This window comes from Poecilia latipinna, unplaced genomic scaffold (assembly GCF_001443285.1).
Source record: "Poecilia latipinna isolate Pla-1442-1.1 unplaced genomic scaffold, P_latipinna-1.0 Scaffold557, whole genome shotgun sequence".
NCBI lineage: Eukaryota > Metazoa > Chordata > Actinopteri > Cyprinodontiformes > Poeciliidae > Poecilia > Poecilia latipinna.
The window spans coordinates 255,399-269,752 of NW_015113173.1; the positions used below are offsets into that span (position 1 = coordinate 255,399).

Sequence of the window (14,354 nt, forward strand, 5' to 3'; positions counted from 1 at the left end):
CAGTAACAGTAAATATTAATGTAATACATCTGGCAGGATAGTCAATATTATACATAGAATATTCACTTTAGTCCAATCAAGAACCCCACAGAATTCTGGGAGATGTAGGCAGAGGAAAGGCTTTAGAGCGAGTGAGCTAAGCAAGGTTGGTGGCATCAACTAACTCACTCACTTTTTGGTTACCTAGCAACTCACTCATTCTTTTGGTTACCTAGCAACTCACTCATTCTTTGGTTACTTAGCAACCTGTTGAGTAACTTGTACAGCAGCAGTTTAATGTTTCCCCACTGAACCTAATAACTGCTTAAAAATAATAATAATTAAAAAAACAAGGTTGTGGAGTGAAAAGTGTGATTAAAAGAGGAAAGGTCACACCACCAGTCTGGCAGTATTTCAGATATTTGAGACAGAAAACAATATTTATTGATTTCGACTGATATAAAAAACTTATTTCGTGATGTTTTTCAACCGTGTCGTCCAGCCTAGATACTTTTTAGATCACTTTGTTTTCTGCAGTTTTGTTTGAAAAGATGTGGCAACAGGAATAGTTCATCTGTGTTTATAGAGGCATTTACTACAATAATCAAAACAAAAAACTTTAACTAAAACAGGCACAAAACACAAAAAAGGCTTCTGGGATATGCAGTTCTCTTGACTTTACTAAATCTCTAAGAAAAAGGCACAATCTTTGATCTGTTGAAAGTATCAAGGGAAATGCAGTTAATTTGCCAGAATTGCCAATTATTCCTTTGCCAAGGCAATGCTTTAAACACAACCCCTTTAATAATCTTGGGAAGATTACAGAAAAAAACTACAAAAGTAATCAATAAATCTCAGTGCCAGCAGTTGAACACATGCCAAAGAGAAACATATTTATTCTTTTGTCTTCACCTTCTTTGGAAAAAACAGAGATGGAATGAGGAAAGCCACAGGAGGAAGCCATTAGCATAACTTATATGAAGGGGAAACCCTCCTAACTTTGCCACAAAACTGGTTCCACAAACAAACATGGCAACCAAAGAGATCTAGAAAGAAAGCTTTCCTTTAATCTGTTCTCAAAATTATAATTCTTAGTTTACAGCATGAATTAAAACAGAAAACCTTCTCCAGGATATCAACAAACTGCTTTTTTTAAATAAAACTTTTTCTGAATTTAAATAAAATTACATAGATTGTCTAATTGGTAGCTGTTAGCTGTTGATCCCATCAGAGATAGCTGTTCATGCTAAGCCTAAATTAGCTGTTACCTTGCATTAGATGCTCTGCCCACCATAACATGCTTTATTTTGCAGTGGTCTTTCTTCTTTACGTTACTACAAACCACAGAACAATGCTCTTTGATGCAAATAGTAAAAACTTAATGGACTTGATTAAGCTTTTCCCTATAGTGCAGTGATTACTCAAAACTTGAATCAGCTGCCAAGCTATTAATCCTCAGAAAAAAATCAGAATCCTTCAAAATTGGAGTCAGTTGGTCAGACCTCCAAGAGAAAAGCCTGATCGGTGCATCTCTGGTCTTCAGTGAAGTGAAACTGTAAAAGGTTCAGCTCACTGGAACAACTGAGTGTTTTAGACCAGGTTTATTTGTAATATCAGTATCAAGCATTGCTGCTCTTCTCCGTCTCACTGGAAGGCTGCATCCAGATAAGCTCTTAAGCACAATGATGACAAATAACTCTTGAGACAGCCTGACTGAGTGTGAAGGCTGCAGAGCTGAGACAGACATTAAAGAAATACAGAGAGAGAGAGAGAAAGAGAAAGAAAAAGGGGCTGATAGATCTGGCCTGGAGGGAGCAAAGAGAGGATTTGGAGGAAAGAAAGAGGCAGGAGTGATATTGGGAAAAACAAGCTAAGAGGAAAGAGAGGAACATGTAAGAAAGAGAGGAGAGGAGTGAGAATGTTCACTCATTTATTGACAGCTGCTTGTAAAAGTTCAATCTGTTTGTGGTAAGATTATTTCTGTAAATGTTTGCCGACTATGCAGTCAGGATGCAGTGCAGGAAAGTAGAGAAAATGTTGCAGTATAGAATAAAGTGAGTCAGAGTTTTATAGAGAACAACAGGAGGGAGAAAAAGGTGAACTAAAGTTACGTTTTTCTCTAAGATGTTTCTGGCCTATTCAATCTTCATATACAAGTTGGCAAGAGCCGCTGTAGCATTCCCATTATCTTACTTTTTTATTTTACTAGGATGAAAAAAAAAAACTATTGAGATTAAAAACTTTCGAGGGAGTCCTGGACAATGCTAAGCTATTCTAAGCTAGAGCAAAAATACTACAGTATCACAGTGTTTACACAAAGTTACAAACATGATCTAATTGTTTTAATTCTACAAAAAAAAAAAGACAATTACTTCAACTTTTGATAAAATAACACATCTGATGTTACAGATAGAGTAATACTATGTTTAATTGTATACATTTATATCTACACCCACTGATCCACCCTGGGTTCCCATGACTTTATCCACCTTAAAATATTTTTTTATTTGTCATTGTGTTTCTACAACACAATAAAATTGCATTGGTTCCATAAGAGATAAATAAATAAAAATAATAAAGCATCTAGATATTTATTGCCAAAGTCTCAATCAATGCTTAAGAAAACACTTATGCAAACAGGTCCAGTTGGAGAAATGTTGCCACACAGGTTGATGCTTCCTCCGCCATTTTTCATTGATGGTATGAGTAATTTCCTTATGTAAAGAAATAAGCCCTTTTCTTTTAAAACAATTCATTTTAATATATTTTGTTTTGCAAAAGTTGGAATAAATATATTTTTTTAATACATTGACTAGAATTACAAGCATTTCTGCAAAAGTGTTTGCACTAAAACAGTTAAGGATGTGCATATTTAGAAGAATTAAACTTTACCTGCAGAGTGAAAACTGATTATAATGACACTGATGAATATTAAAACTTGAATCAGGACGACAGTGGAGCATAAAGTCCCTCCTTGTTATCAACGCAGCTCACTGCAGACATTAAAAAGCATCATTAACTCATTGTTAATGTGACCTTCATTTTTGCGCTGTGGTTAAAAGGCGACTTAACACTCGATTGATCTGGTATTTCAGATCACAGCCTCTCACACACACATAAACATCCCAGAGAAATGCTTCATGGAGCGGCTTAGATCACAGACAGACTTCCTGTGTGATGCTCCTGCCTGGCTGCAGTCTGATAAGCATTAGCCCTGCAACCATCATCTTGCTGTGAAGGCCGTAATACAGGCTTTATCTGTTTCCACCGCCGGTCCTCATATAAGCCACTCCGCAGCAACCTGGATTCTGTTGCACAGCTAAAAACACTTTTAAACTTTTCTCTTTCTCAAATAAATATGTCAATGACTAGTCGATCAAAACATACATTCTTTGTAAAACTTATAAAGTGTCTATCATGTGTCTAGTTGATATTAAGAACGACCCATGTCATCATTCATGGTTTTAACAGCAGTTATCTAAACTGTTTTCACCTTGACCTACTTAGATTGTTGTAAGAAAATCTTTGCATTGAAACTTTAGACAATCACAGTTTATCTAAATAAACGGCATCCACACTTTTTACAGCATGACCTAAAATTCCCAAGTTAAATCGTTGTTTTTAATTTGTGTGTTTTGCAGTAAACTAAACATTCTAAAAGATATTTATTTTCAACAACCATGCACACACACTCACGTGCAATTTAGAGAGAGCAATGAACCTTTTAGTCATGTTTTTGGACTGGGAGAGGAAGCTGCAGTTCCCTGAAACAAACTACCAACCAAGAAATGCACAGAGATATGCATTACAGATCCAAAAATCAAAAATTAATCTTCCATGTTTGCCTTATTGAAACACATAGTTTATGTATTTTTTTTACTGTCAAGAATTTTACATTTAGTCTTTCTGCAGCGAGAAGACAGGATGAGTCACTCTTTCTTAGAAAATACATGCAGTATTTTGCAAACGTTAATGAATGATTGATCCAAAGTCTGTTTCTGAGTGAAATATGAAATTACAATGAGGACAAAAAAACATGGCTAAATTTATTGACTCTATTTTGCCTTGCCTCTAACATTCTATTATAAAATTGGAAATCTTCAAAAACCTACATCAACCGTTTGTGCTAAAATATTGTCTGCAGCCAAACAGAATCATTCCAAGTATTAATTGGCCCCTACATCACACTTTAGTCAAATCTCGGCTAAATAGTTTTCTCTTGACAGCATTTCAAGGAGGTTAAGGTCAGAACTTTGACTGGTTGAAAGAAAATTGTGGATTTTTTTCTTTTTTCCCAATTTTTTGTAGATCTCCCATTGAGCTTTGTGATCATTATCCTTTTGGCTGACCTAATTTCTGCTGAGCCTCCGCCGTCAGACCGACGGCTTCACGGTTGACTCTGAATATTTTTTTGGAAAACTCAATTACTGGAGTGGCTGCATGAACACAAAATAATATCTTGTAAATTATATTACAAGACTACACTCATAATATTTTTGATTTTATTCTCACATCATTTTGACTTTATTCTCATAATATCATGATGTCATTTTATTTTTTCATTTTCTTACTGTGGCCCTAATACTCCTTCATAGTAATCACTTATTATACTGTAAAAATTGCATTACCTCAACGCAATTGAAGTATTGCAACTTGTCCTCCATGGTGATCTATACCTACCGTGGAGGACAATGCTCTCTGGTTTCTTTGCACTGATTGACAGCAGCCTTTATTTGGGGTCTTAGTTTTAGTTTATGCAAACACAGACACAAACCTGCATCATGCTTAAATTCCCAATCTATCCTGGGTCCAACCACACCGAGCAACAAATCCATAAAAGCATGCAAAGTGTCTGAGCCTCTCTCTGCTGGGATTCATAAATTGAAGCCTTGCAGAAGTGTTGAGGCCTATTCGCCGGCTGCTCCTGGAGTGTGTTTGTGTGAGCTGCTCTCAGCGGTGAATACAGGACTCATTAGAATGGCTGTCATGTCACAGCAGAGCCTGCAGCATTTCATCTAAATCACAGCTGAGTGACCAGTCATGTTTCTGCTCTGGGAAAACCACTCAGGATGAAAAAGCAGAAAAAAAACAACCCACCTCACTGTGCTTCCCATCTATTTTTTTGCCAGTCAAAAATAGATGGGAAATGTTGTAAAGATGGGGAACATTGGAAGTAATTTAAACTTACAATGCCTGAAAAACGTTTTTACAGATTTCTTCCTTTTGCTTTTGTTTCAGCCAAAAGTAACCTGATAAATGCGAAAATCAGTTTTCAAAAACCTCCTGCTTTTGTCAGTCCACAAAAATATCTTGCAAAGGTTTTGCAGTTGGTAAAAGTGAGATGGAAACATCTGTCCAGATGAAATGGTAACAACCGGTTTAAAGGAGGTTCTTTTAGAAAGCCAAACAATGCATTGAAAGTAATATTTTGCTAATTTCTTTTATAAACAAAACCAAGCTTTAGAATTTGTGTCTTAAAATATATTGGTTAAAATGCAATGAAACTGCCCTGCAGCAGTTATTCCCACTTAATAAATATCCTCAGCTTTGCTCATTTCTAGTGCATCAATATTTATTATTTCTTAAGACTTTTATCTCTACCAGGAGCATCAATCATAGCTAAGGAAGAAATTAAGTTTAATTTACTGTCCTAATGCTATAATTCTCTGTCTAGCTCTGATTTAGCCTCCAAAATCGCTTTAGAAAGTGTTTAAAATGCTAATTACTTCACTATATTAGTTTGTCTCGCTGTAAAAGCTTGAACTCTGGGTGAATACAGATGAAAACGAGGTTGAAGATTATTTCCAGTGCAGAAAATCAAACAGCAAATCATAAAGGGATAGAACTGGGATTAAGACAGCAGACCTAATTTCCCTGAAATAAACCATAGTTCGCTGCCAGAAGCCATATGACGGGTTTGTCCTTTGCAGCAGCATCACGTTGCACGTGTTTTGCATGGTCACAATGCAAATATAAGTGTTGCTAGAAGCGTGTGCTGTGTGTTTCCTCTGAAGCCTCCCACTTCTTGGAAGGGGAGGGACAGATTTTTGTGACAGGTGTTTCCTGAGAGCCACAGCATCATTCTGACAGCAGTGATATCCTGCTAATATTTATATCTCTCCTGGCCTTGACCTTTTTGTGTTGTGTGCACATCAACAGTGTAAACCATTACTACAGTGACAAAGAGGCACAGACCTTATTCAGTTATTACAAACCTCTTGGATTTCAGTTTAGTCTGCATACTTTAAATAAACCAAGATAAACAAGTAGTATATCATTATAATTTGGGGACTGTGATGTTAAGCAGCCCTTAGTCTGATCTTTGGAAACAGACCAGTGTTTTGGCTCATCTTAGAGCCTTCGTCTCAGTTTTTTTGTGAGCTGTTGAGGGATGGAAATTTACTCCAGGCTGCTGTCATTATTGTTCAGGAGTCAGGAAGCAGTTTTTACGAACCGTCCGCTGACAGCTGAGCACGGCGTGGCTTCACTGTGGTCACAGATCTGTTTGAAACTGTTTGCACTGGTGCATCAGTGTAAATGTGAACTCTGGAAGGAGATGTCAGAGTGAAGAAAGAACCTTAAAATATATTTCCAGTGAAGAGTTACCGTATCCACATCAAAGAAATGTCAGATGAGTGAGTTAACTTGTTGGGTTGCGTCACAGTAAAGATATGAAAGTTTGTTTCTGGCCAAATAAAAGTCAGTTTAAAATTAGTTGCAAAATTATTCATACACTATGAGATTTTTCCATTGCTTGTCAGGTTACAACCACAAGAGTGTATTTTATGTAATAAATTTACACCAGGTAATGCAGAATTGTGAAACGGGTGCAACATTTTTCCTCCACATTTTAACAAATGAAAATCTTGAAAATATGTTTTGGCCCTTATACTCTGCAAAATAGCTCAACTTCAGTCAGACTGGACATAAAGCATCAGTAAACATCTATTTTTAGTTCTGACCTCAGGATCTCTTGGATTTAAGTCTGGACTTTGACTGGTCCATGACTATTATTTGATTATTATTGTAGCTGTGGCTGTATCTTAAAGGAGACTGGTCTGCTGGAAGGTAAACCTTTAGCCTGTGTCCCAGTCTTTTAGATGGTAACCTTGTATTTAACTTTAAAAACTGACTGCAAATAAATCCATATTGTATTTGCTAAACTTCAGAGGAACTTTATTTCCTCCAAATTTTACATGTTTGTACAGTTTGTATGTTCTGAATGCTAAGTCATATTCCTTGTTGAGCATAAAACCTCTCAGCACATCTGGATTTTTACTGAGATTAAATTACACACAAGTGGAAAATAATTACTTATTTTGTTATATCTAAAGGTGATTTTATTTTAGGGTATCATAGTAAAGGAGGGGGGTGAAAACAGATTTGTATCATTTTCACTCAATTTCACAAAAGTACTTTGCTTTTGTCTAGCAAATAAATGAAATACATTTAGGAACGTTTTCCCAAATGTGAAAACGTTGAAGGGGTGTGGATACTTTTGCAAGGTTCTGTACAAATGAACTGAATGTATGATTTTGTAATAATTAGTAAAAATACAAACCATCAAATCTTTCTCCAAACCTCAAAATTTAATTTATTATTCAGATTTTTTATACAAATTTCCTGGAGGCTCTGGGCATAAAACAGCCCTGACAAATCACAGCAGTTGGTCTCTTTGATCGAGCTGAATCTGTTTGTGTTTGTGTGTTTTTGTGTGTGTGTACTTGTTTTTGTTGCCTGTTTAGGACATTTTCTGGGATATTTACCAACCTTTTGAAGACCAATCGGTCTTATGGGAACAAAAGAATGTGGTCGTGATGTGGCAGATACCCATTTCTAGGGTCAGGGGTTAGAGTTAGAGGAATGGTGATGTTAAGGTCAGACTTAGGCAGTGAAATGAATGGATGTCAATACAAAGTCCTCACATGGGTAGTATTAAAATGTGTGTGTGTGTGCGCGCAACAGTTCAAACAGTGCAGACAATTTACAGCCTGTGGTCTTGGCAGGCCAGGATTATTTCTGTCAGTGTCGTGTTGCGAAGCAAAGCAGCGTGACATTTAAATCTGTCCTGATGAGAAGGATGGTTTTATTTGTGTTTATGTGTCTCTTTGTCTCAGTATGCTGGGGTTGTTTTTTTACAAGGTTTTGAAAAAAAATGTTCCAAATGTCAGTGATCTTTACACATGTTGACTTTGAAATGGTGACTGTCTCCTTCTCTCTCCCCCTCCCCTCTGCTCTCTGTCTCTTTTTGTCTTCCAGATAAGTTGTTTGGGAAGCGTCTGCTGCAGGCTGGGAGACACATCCTGTCTCATAAGTCTTGGATGAAAACGGTGCCCACGGAGAACTGTGATGTCCTCATGACATTTGCAGGTCAGACGCTTAAAGACGCCCACACAGATGTCACAACGTCTAAAGTTTGGGGTTTTAAAAAAGGCAACAATAAAAACATTTATCTGCTTTAGAAGAAAACCGATCAGGTTTTCCCCAAAGAGTGACCTGCTGATTTTGAACTCTATCATTTTTAAATTCAGCTGCTAAATGTAATAGCTGACTAAAGAAAATAGTTCAGCATTTCTGAAAATAATGGATTGCTTCACTAAACTTTATCTGACATTTTCTAAACTCAAAATAAACGTATCAGGGTAAACAAAGGAAAGTATAAGGAAAAAATAAACTAATAATCAATATTCTCATCACATTTTCAGGAACTTTATCACAATGAAATATTTTCCTGTTCCTTTTTCTGCCTCCATCTTTCTCTGTGTAAACCTAACTTGCTGTTTTTTAATCAACTTTAAGAAGTTAAAAATGATAATATAACTGTAATTTACCTTCAATTTAAGACATTTATATTTAGTCATATTGCTGAGATGAGATTAATAGTCAGGGGTTTACAGGAACAAATTTGCTTCCCAGTAAAAGCTTTTTAATTAATTTTATGTTCATGATCAAACAATAACTACTGCCTGATTAAATGCAAATAAAATAAGGTTTTATATATATATATATATATATATATATATATATATATATATATATATATATATATATATATGCATACAAACAGACAAAGGGATAAGCAGACAAAGGGATACATGTTAACTGTGGATGAATAATGTTGATCTTGCTTGTTTATGCAGGAAAAATTAATTTGTGTTTCTTTTTTTTGCACAGACACTATAGATGACCACACGTTGCTATGGCTACTGAACCACATCCGGCTAGGAATCCCAGAGCTCATCATCCAAATCCGGCATCATAAGCACACCAGAGTCTACGCATTCTTCATCACCGCTACGTATGAAAAGTAAGAAACCTGACAGGAACAGAGCTTTGGCGGTCTTAGTATGAAACAGTATTTTTTTTAAAGCACTTATAGTAATTTTTATTTTTTGAATTATTAGCCAATGATGTTATAAATGTTATTTGGCTAAAAACATGTTAGAGGTGTTTGATTTGTCTGCAAGAAATACATTTTATTGGTTCTTTACATCTGATATTGTATATCCTTGATTGTACCATGCACAAATGGCTTATACATATGACGTCTGTCTGCAGAAGCTCTAGATTCAAGTATTGTAGACGATTCCTGATGATTTAGGGATGCTAAAATGTAAAACTATCTTTGCTGCTCTGTGTGGGTGGGAAATGGAAACTTTTTTTAATGGCTTCACATTGAGCTGATGCTACAGTTGGCACAGCAGCATTTAGAGGTCATGAATCATTAGTGAAACTGCCAAGATGTTTGGTGCATTCAGCTGCTTCTGGCTGCAGCTTTAATTCAAGTCCTGTAAAGTGTTTTGATCTGTATTTACACTGACTGTGCTTTATACTGCAGAGTCTCGTTCCTGTTTCCAGGAAAGTTGTAGAAGAATTCAGAGTCACTTTCATTCTAGACTTAATTTGTTTAGATGGCAGCTCTTTGAGGCCTCTCCTCTCTTGATAGCTCAGGGTGTGAATTTAAATCTAACGTAAGAGTGGAAAACTGCCTTGGTTGAGGATTATGCTGACATATGCTTTGAGTGGGTTAAACTGTGGCAGGAAATGCAACTTCTGATTGGTTCAGTGTTTGCACTTCATCAGGATGAAAACCCTGGTTTTAGCGGTCAACAGAGATTTGCAGCAAAAATAAGCTACTAGTTTACTAGCCAGCCTTGCTTTTAAATTTAACTAATGCACTCTTCAAGAAATTGGGTCAGGAGGTCAAACATCCCGCAAAGGTCATTTTACTTTTCAAATAGCAACACTTAGGAACATCCAAAGATACAAATACATGGATGGATGGATGGACGGATGGATGGTTTTATAGACAGATAGATGGATGGTACAGTATAGAGGTATGAATAATGTTGAACTTATCAGGATTTAAATTGTTGCTAATGTTGCTCTTCAGAGTTTTTATCCTTTTACGTTTTACAAAATAATCCTTTAATTTAAAACATTAACTTTAATTTAAAACACGTCTTTTTCCTCCTGCTCTGTGACTTTGTACGACAGAAAAATCCTGTTACTCTTCCCTGACACAGCATTTATTACCCATTCCTCTGTTCTGACGGTGCATTTTACAGCAAGCTGCCCAGTTCTGCTGAGATTTATTACTACATATTTTATGTCTGATAGGCATTTGTTAAATTAGCATACGCTTTAGCAGTAACGGCCTTCCTCAGCAGAGTTCTGCTCCTTTACAAGGTTACCTTTGTGCACAATTTGCCTTTAACTCAATCCAGGTCTATCTGCACCAGAGGACAGAGGGTAAAACGTCTAGATGAAATGATAAGAGAGCATCTAATTTAAGCTTTAAGTTCTGAATGAAACTTAAAGTGTACTAAACATTTAGTTTAAGTAGATAGAGCCTTTTTATTGCGATAGATAAGCTCAGTTCACAGCATTCTGCAGTGATACAGCAGCTTGCACCTTACATTTTCATTGCCATCCATCATGGTGCTGACTGTACTTTATTGTACCGCCCCTGCAACTACATGCAGTTGCATGATAGATGGATCTTACAAGCCCACCTAAGCTGTACTCCCACTTGCTTGCATAAAGAATATATATAATGTATAAATATACAGAGGAGAGCAATGGAAGCTGAAAACCTCCAGGGGAAAGGAAGGAGAGTCATGATTTATTAGCAGTGCAATTTCATCTTAACGCCTTTAGCAAGGACATAAAGAAGGGATGCAAGAAGTATGGAAGGTAAACAAGAGGTTAAGACTCTGATAGAAGTTTGAAAACTCGACTGAGAGGAAAGCAGATAGAAAATGTGCATGAATAGAAAAAATGAGGAGCTGGGGTTTAGATCAAGGGGCTTAGAGAAAGAAGTAATCTCTGTTGGTTTTACATTGTCCCTATTGTCACTGTTTCCACTTGACTTATTGAAAGGATTTAATTATATAACTAAAATTTACATATAAATCTGAATAAATACAGGAATGTGCAAAACCTTTACTCATGTTTGATGACAACAGAATTCAGCTATCTCAATTATTTTGCTCTGACTGTCCCACTAGAGAGAAACTACAACACCACAACATGCACAATCTGCCAGAACAAGGATAATCTCTACCTTGTCTAAAAATCTTCCAGGCTGAATAAAGAATGCAGTTTTCTGTCATTTTTTAATCTCTGTTTAATTGTGGTGAGATTGTGGTGGCTTGTTAGCAGAGAGTCTGCATATCTGGTCCTTACCAAGTAGTTTTGGTCTAATTTCTAGTGCAAGCATATTAGTACTCTTGAAATAAGACAGAACAAGCTTACAAATAACTTTTCAAAGAGCTATACGTGCTTGTTTTAAGTTGGTAATTCCTTAATATCAATTTTAAAAAGTGCTAATTTTACTGGCAGATAGTTTCACTTATAACATGGGAAAAATGTCTTGTTATAAGTGAAACCATCTGACATTTTCATCAATATTATGGATTAAATTACTTAAAACAAGCTACCTGAAAGCAACACAATTTTACCTCAGAACCTTTGCAAATATTCGGAACATCTGGGAAACTCTCAATCTCTGTGATGTTTGGTTCAGGATAGGGGTGGGCATTAATTTATCATTTACTATGAAACGTTTCTAGTCAGGATAAGAATTTTGATTTATTGTCATGATACATTTCAAAGTAAAAAAAAAACTGACTAAAATGTTATTTTTACTATTTCCCCCCCATTCTTTTCCATGAGAGGGTAAAAACAAATCAACAAATTCAAAAATAAAGTTTAAATAAAGTCGCCATGTGGAGATTAGTAATACAAATCACATTTCTTTAAATAAGTGGTATCCTGAAGAAGCTTACTTTAAGCAGGAATGTTTTTGAAGAGCAGTATTTATGTTTGTGGCGCTATGAATGCACCTAAAAGAGAAGTAATTAATCATCATAATTGTTATTGCTTTCACAATAATACTACAATATAATGTGATAAAATCCTAAATCCATATTGCCCAGTCCTAGTTCAAGATGATATTTGATGTTATGGATGGAGTCTTAGTGTAGTATGAAGGGTTTCTTGGTGAAAACAATCAATTTTCTGACAGTATTTTGTTGGTCAAATTTGACCTAAAATAGCTGAAATAATAGTTTTTTTTTTCAGAAGGGAAGGAAACACTCCTGCTTTGCTGTTACTATGAGATCACTCGTAGTACTGCTCCCTCCGCCTACATGTTTTGTTGCAGCAGAATGCAAAAGCTCGAGGGTCATTTCAGCGTGTGAGTTCTGGGATGTGCAGGCAATCAGTAACAAAAGGAGATTTAACCAGAGCAGATTGAGATGAAAATGACGAGTCACACCACAGATCTGAAACAAAAAGTGAGGGAATAAAACTGCATTAATGTTGTTGCAGTCTGCTGCGAGGTGCAGAGGAGATGGGCCTGAGGAAGGGGGTGAAGCCAGAGTTTGGTGGAGGAGCACGGAGCTTCTCCTGTGAAGAGGATTACATCTACGAGAACATTGAGAGTGAGCTGTGTTTCTTCACTTCACAGGTCAGTCTGCACCCCTCTCTCTTTCTTTCTCTTTCTGACTCTTTTTCGCACGCACGCACGCACGCACGCACGCACGCTCGCACGCACGTTTGTGTGGCTATCTTTGTGGGGACTTTCAGTTGACTTTCATTCATTTCTACAGTCTAAACCTTACCCTTAACCCTAACCATTACATACCTAACCCTAAACCTACCCAAAACTCAATTCACACCTTAGTCCTAAATCATGAGAAGTGGTGAAAACGACACGTCGATCTAACTTTTTCAGTCTCTTTCTTTGTGATGCATGTCACTGAAATACAGATGTTATGTCAAGTCTTAAAAGAACTGTATAAATTGCATAGAATCCTTGTTTAATAATGAACTGCAGCTTTTGTTTTTGCTCTGTATAAATAGCTTGATGGTTTTTCACTTTTTCACTTAGTTCTGATTATTTCCAATTTATTTGAAAATATTTGATTAGTCCTAAATCTAACCCCTGATCCAAAAACAGCATTTCCCCTTTGGTCCCCACAAGGAGCAATGGGTCCCCACATCGTAGTATATGTCAGGAAAATGGTCCCCTAAAGGTATTACAAACAAACGTACACACACACACACACACACACACACACACACACACACACACACACACACCAATGTTACCAACAGGGTACTATCAGCCTAACCTGCCAAGAGGGGACTTCTGTTTCTGGTTTTTTGAAAAAGCAAAAACCCAATATAAAATTAACTTTTAAGTTCTGTTACACACATGTGTGAAGGGACTTCATGCATTCATATGTATCTCTCTTGTTGCAGGAAAGACAAACCATCATCAAATACTGGATGGACAATCTACGTGCCAAGCAGGGCGAGGTCCTTCATAATATCATCTTCCTGGAGGGCCAGCCAATCAGTAAGCTGAAGCTGTTAGTGGGTTTAGGGTTATTTGGTTGTTTTTTTGTTTGGTTTGCGTTTGCTGCTGTCTTTAACGGTCTGTAATCGCCTCTCTGCAGTTCCAGAGCTGAGAGCCAGAGGAGTGATCCAGCAGATCTTTCCTCTCCATGAGCAGAGGATCCTTAACCAGCTGATGAAGTCCTGGGTCCAGGCGGTCTGCGAGAAGCAGCCGCTAGGTCAGCAGGTCCACCCATCCAACCATACATCCAACCATCCAACCAGGCATACAACCATAGATCCATCCATACATCTATACATCCAACCATAGAGCCATCCATCCATCCAACCAGCCATACAACCATCCATACAACCATAGATCCATCCATACATCTATACATCCAACCATTCAACCAACCACACATCCAACCATAGATCCATCCATCCATCCATCCATCCATCCATCCATCCATCCATCCATCCATCCATCCATCCATCCATCCATCCATCCATCCATCCATCCATCCATC

At 36.9% G+C, this 14,354-nt stretch overlaps 1 protein-coding gene across 1 annotated transcript in view; it reads left to right on the forward strand.

Annotated features, from left to right (window-relative positions):
* The window catches only part of ano8b (anoctamin 8b), a 46,902-nt gene that overhangs the window by 14,173 nt on the left and 18,375 nt on the right, over nucleotides 1-14,354 (forward strand). The window contains exons 2-6 of the mRNA XM_015041556.1: nucleotides 8,239-8,349; nucleotides 9,154-9,286; nucleotides 12,814-12,952; nucleotides 13,750-13,846; nucleotides 13,947-14,063. Coding sequence (XP_014897042.1) covers nucleotides 8,239-8,349; nucleotides 9,154-9,286; nucleotides 12,814-12,952; nucleotides 13,750-13,846; nucleotides 13,947-14,063 — 597 coding nt within the window. The remainder of the gene's footprint in view (nucleotides 1-8,238; nucleotides 8,350-9,153; nucleotides 9,287-12,813; nucleotides 12,953-13,749; nucleotides 13,847-13,946; nucleotides 14,064-14,354) is intronic.